The 3,271-nt window shown below is 40.0% G+C and overlaps 1 protein-coding gene across 2 annotated transcripts; it reads right to left on the bottom strand.

Moving 5' to 3' along the window:
- Positions 1 to 2,745: 2,745 nt before the first annotated feature.
- LOC119771197 lies at positions 2,746 to 3,271 on the bottom strand. Of its 2 annotated transcripts, none has more exons than XM_038266867.1 (2): positions 3,167 to 3,271; positions 2,746 to 3,115 (listed from the first exon to the last, which is right to left on the bottom strand). In XM_038266867.1, exons 1-2 carry the CDS (start codon positions 3,218 to 3,220, stop codon positions 2,789 to 2,791), a joined length of 381 nt encoding a protein of 126 aa, XP_038122795.1. In that variant the 5' UTR covers positions 3,221 to 3,271; the 3' UTR covers positions 2,746 to 2,788. The 2 variants fall into 2 exon arrangements, with proteins under 2 accessions (XP_038122795.1, XP_038122796.1); XM_038266868.1 differs by having other exon boundaries at positions 3,185 to 3,261.

The following is a 3,271-nucleotide window of genomic DNA, read 5'->3' as shown; positions in this document are numbered from 1 at the left end:
TAATGTAAAAAAAGATTTTAAAAATTTTGATTTTCCATACGTTCTACTCAACTAGTAGAGCAAGACGAACAACCCGTTGGGGCAAGAGGAAAGATGCATGAAAAAACATGTTAATTTGCTAACAATTGAACTGTTATCACTCAGATACATCAGATTAGAATGTATTTGAAAGGTTTCTTCCATTTTTAGATTAAATAATAATGTTTTACTAAAAAAATCGTTTTTACGAAAAAAAATATTACTTAGATGATAAATAGTAAATTTTCATAATAATACTATATTTTGTAAGTACAATTTTCTTACAACTGTTTATCAGTTTTAGGTACTTTCATGAATTTATTTCCCAATAAAATATTTTGTTGCAGCAATCCGTATTTTTTTTCCATACTAAAAATCCATATGGTACACCTGCCCCACCTGAACAAGATTTTTAAAAGCTCTCAACAAAAATAACCTAAATTTAAATCATACTTTGTAATAGATGCATGTCATTGGTAGGGGCACTACTGATCTAGGAAAAATAGCATTTTGATAAAATGAGCCTTAAAACGAACCCTAAGCCTTATTTTGTACTTTCCAAATATTATAGGAAAACAAAGGTTTTGAAAAAATACTTTATTAAATCTTATGCCCCGTGGCATTTACGTCGTTTTGGCGGTTATGGGGTAGTAGAATCAGCTAATTGCATTGCTAGCAAAAATTCCTCATACTGGAAATAACCAAAATTGTAAAAATTGCGGCCGTACGAGCGATTGTTCCTCTTGCCCCATATGGTCGTCTTGCCCCAACTTCCCCTACTTCTGTTTTAAATTTGACGAAACAGCCTAAAATTTTGGCCAGGGGTTGTCTTCAATGTAATATTGATCTGATGTTGTTGTTTATTTGCTTAACGTGCCTTTAACCTTAAAATGGTTATTCGTCACTTATGAATGCATAATTGGCAAAGGGAGCGCGGGGTCGTGAAAAATATTCAGAGTGAAAAGTGATTTTTTGTGATTTTCAAAGCCCTTCTTATATCATCTTTGATCGGACGGCACGGCGTCGGGTGGATTGTGTTTAAATTTTTCGAATAAGGTTTTATTTTTTTGCGGTGAAAAAGCCATTTCTATATAATGATCGAAAGCCGCACTGACAATTTGGATCTTTGAGTTAATAGTGGAGCAAAATAACTGTGTGTGAGTGATTTTGTGTGTTAACCAGAGCATCGTTGCTCGGAAGGCTCGCCGACGGGTCTACTAACCCAAAAAAAAATTAATCACGTGATGCTTGAAGGAGATGCTGTGGATTCAACGGTCTCAAGCGGTATCAACAAGTATATAGCGAAAAACTGTGTGCTTGATGAGTCTGCAACTTCAACTATCGGACTAACATTCCTCCCTTTCGTTGAACAGCAGGCTTCTTGGGAGGGCGCCGGTATTGACTAATGAAGTCGGGATCTTCAGAGGTTAAACAGTGAACGGATGGTTGGCTCCCACTGATCATTTTTGATTCATTGTTTAACTTCAGCTGATCTGTCAATAACGGAGTAGCATCTCACTGGTAGTCAACCATGATCATGCTCATGCTCAAAATGGTTATTCTTCACTCATATCAATTTAATGAGAAATCCAAACATATTGCAGTATTCAGTAGAAAACGTAGAACGAATTGTAAAAAAACAAGAAATTGAAAACTTTATAGTTTCACATTCTTTGTTAAGAAGAATAAGATTGATTATTGATATTGAATTACATTTTTATAACAGCAAAATTTACAATTCACGTTTTCTTTGCAGAAAAAAAGTTTTCTGAACATAACCCTTTCCTTCGTTAAATGGATAAACACATATTAAAATAGGGTAATCCACTTCATCGCCACAAACCCCTACTACCAGCACACTTACACAGCCAAGGGCATTTTTTCCTATCAGCAATAAATCGTAATCTGTTCATTTGTTCAGAGAGCATACCTTCTGTCACCTTTCTTTCTTCGTCTTTTTTTCCTCTTCTTTTTTATTTCCTTGTGGTTGCCAGCCTATTTATAGCCGCAGTGGAAGGAACTTCATCGATCATCGAGCCTCACCAAGGGAATGCTCGAATAATTACGAACCTTGTTTGCGGTGTGTTGAGGAACGCACCACAAATAAACACAAAGTAGGGTGATTGGAGCGATTACCGCACACATGAAATCTTTATCTTGGTCAAGTTGTCGCACCAAAAGTATGTCAACTTACCCTAACGAAACCGTTCGCTGTCCTGCCTCGAAGCCTCACTTCTTCAATCCATTCGTGATCCCTATCGGAAGCAGTTTGGTTCGTAATTGATGAAACAACTTCCCGTTCCCAGGGCAAAAGTATTCATATAAATGAAGCAAACTGCGAAGGCTCCCCACTAATTAATCATCCTTTTTGCTCCACTGAACTGAACTCTAACCGGTCTGCCCCGGAGGGGTTAAGTTTATCCAATCGAATCCAATCCGTCGACCGGTTGTGCGGTGTTGCGTGGTGACCAACCCTATTTTACCTACTTTTCCTGCACGATAATCCCGACACGACGCCGACAACGACGACGGCTTGGTCTAGTCTTTGCAATCGCCAGCAAATCGTTAAACAATAAAAACGAAACACAAAGTAGAGGGCGGGTTGCCTGTCCTACCTTCCGGTCCGCCGATCAGGTTGGATCTGGAAAGCAAACCCGCTCTGTTTCAGGGGTTGGCGTGAGCTAATACCATTAAACCCGATTTGTCAAGTTAGATGGTTTGAATAGTCGGGATTGGGTGGGAAAAGCTTTAATTTTTCTTCTTCAATAAATCAACTTTTCTGAAAAATACACGCCCTTATGTCAGCCGCCAGCTGGCAACGATCCTCGCCGACCAATCCGTCACATCGACGGGCCAACGCGACCATAAACACCCGTCTACGTTCGTCATGTTCTGCCCCCAGCATGGCTTGGCGTAGAAAACCCTCGCTCAGAAACCGCCTCCCGTCGGAATAGCCCAGCCGTTGGTAGAGACAGTCCAGGAAGCACTGCTGGACGCGTGTTCTCGGGGGTCGACTTTCGTTCATCTGGTGGACGTCATCGATGGATGCTCCCTCGCGATCGCGGCAGATTTGTTGTGGAGTGGTTGGTGGTGAGGTCTGCAAATTGGTTGATTTGAAAGTTTGAACTTTCCGATGAAGTTTTGCTACCGTGGAGTATGAAATAACTGTGGATATTGCCAGAATTACAAGAGCGATCTTCATGTTTCAGGGGAACATCCAGTGGAACTGAATTGTTCTGATGTATCACTTGAT

The sequence above is a fragment of the Culex quinquefasciatus genome, chromosome 1 (assembly GCF_015732765.1).
Source record: "Culex quinquefasciatus strain JHB chromosome 1, VPISU_Cqui_1.0_pri_paternal, whole genome shotgun sequence".
Classification (NCBI taxonomy): Eukaryota; Metazoa; Arthropoda; class Insecta; order Diptera; family Culicidae; genus Culex; species Culex quinquefasciatus.
This window is presented reverse-complemented; position numbering and strand designations above follow the sequence as displayed.

Coding starts and splice junctions, on each gene's coding strand:
- LOC119771197 (XM_038266867.1), bottom strand. CDS start 3,220: ATGAAGATCGCTCTTGTAATTCTGGCAATATCCACAGTTATTTCATAC. Junction 3,116..3,166: donor CAGTTATTTCATACTCCACG/GTAGCAAAACTT, acceptor ACCAATTTGCAG/ACCTCACCACCAACCACTCC.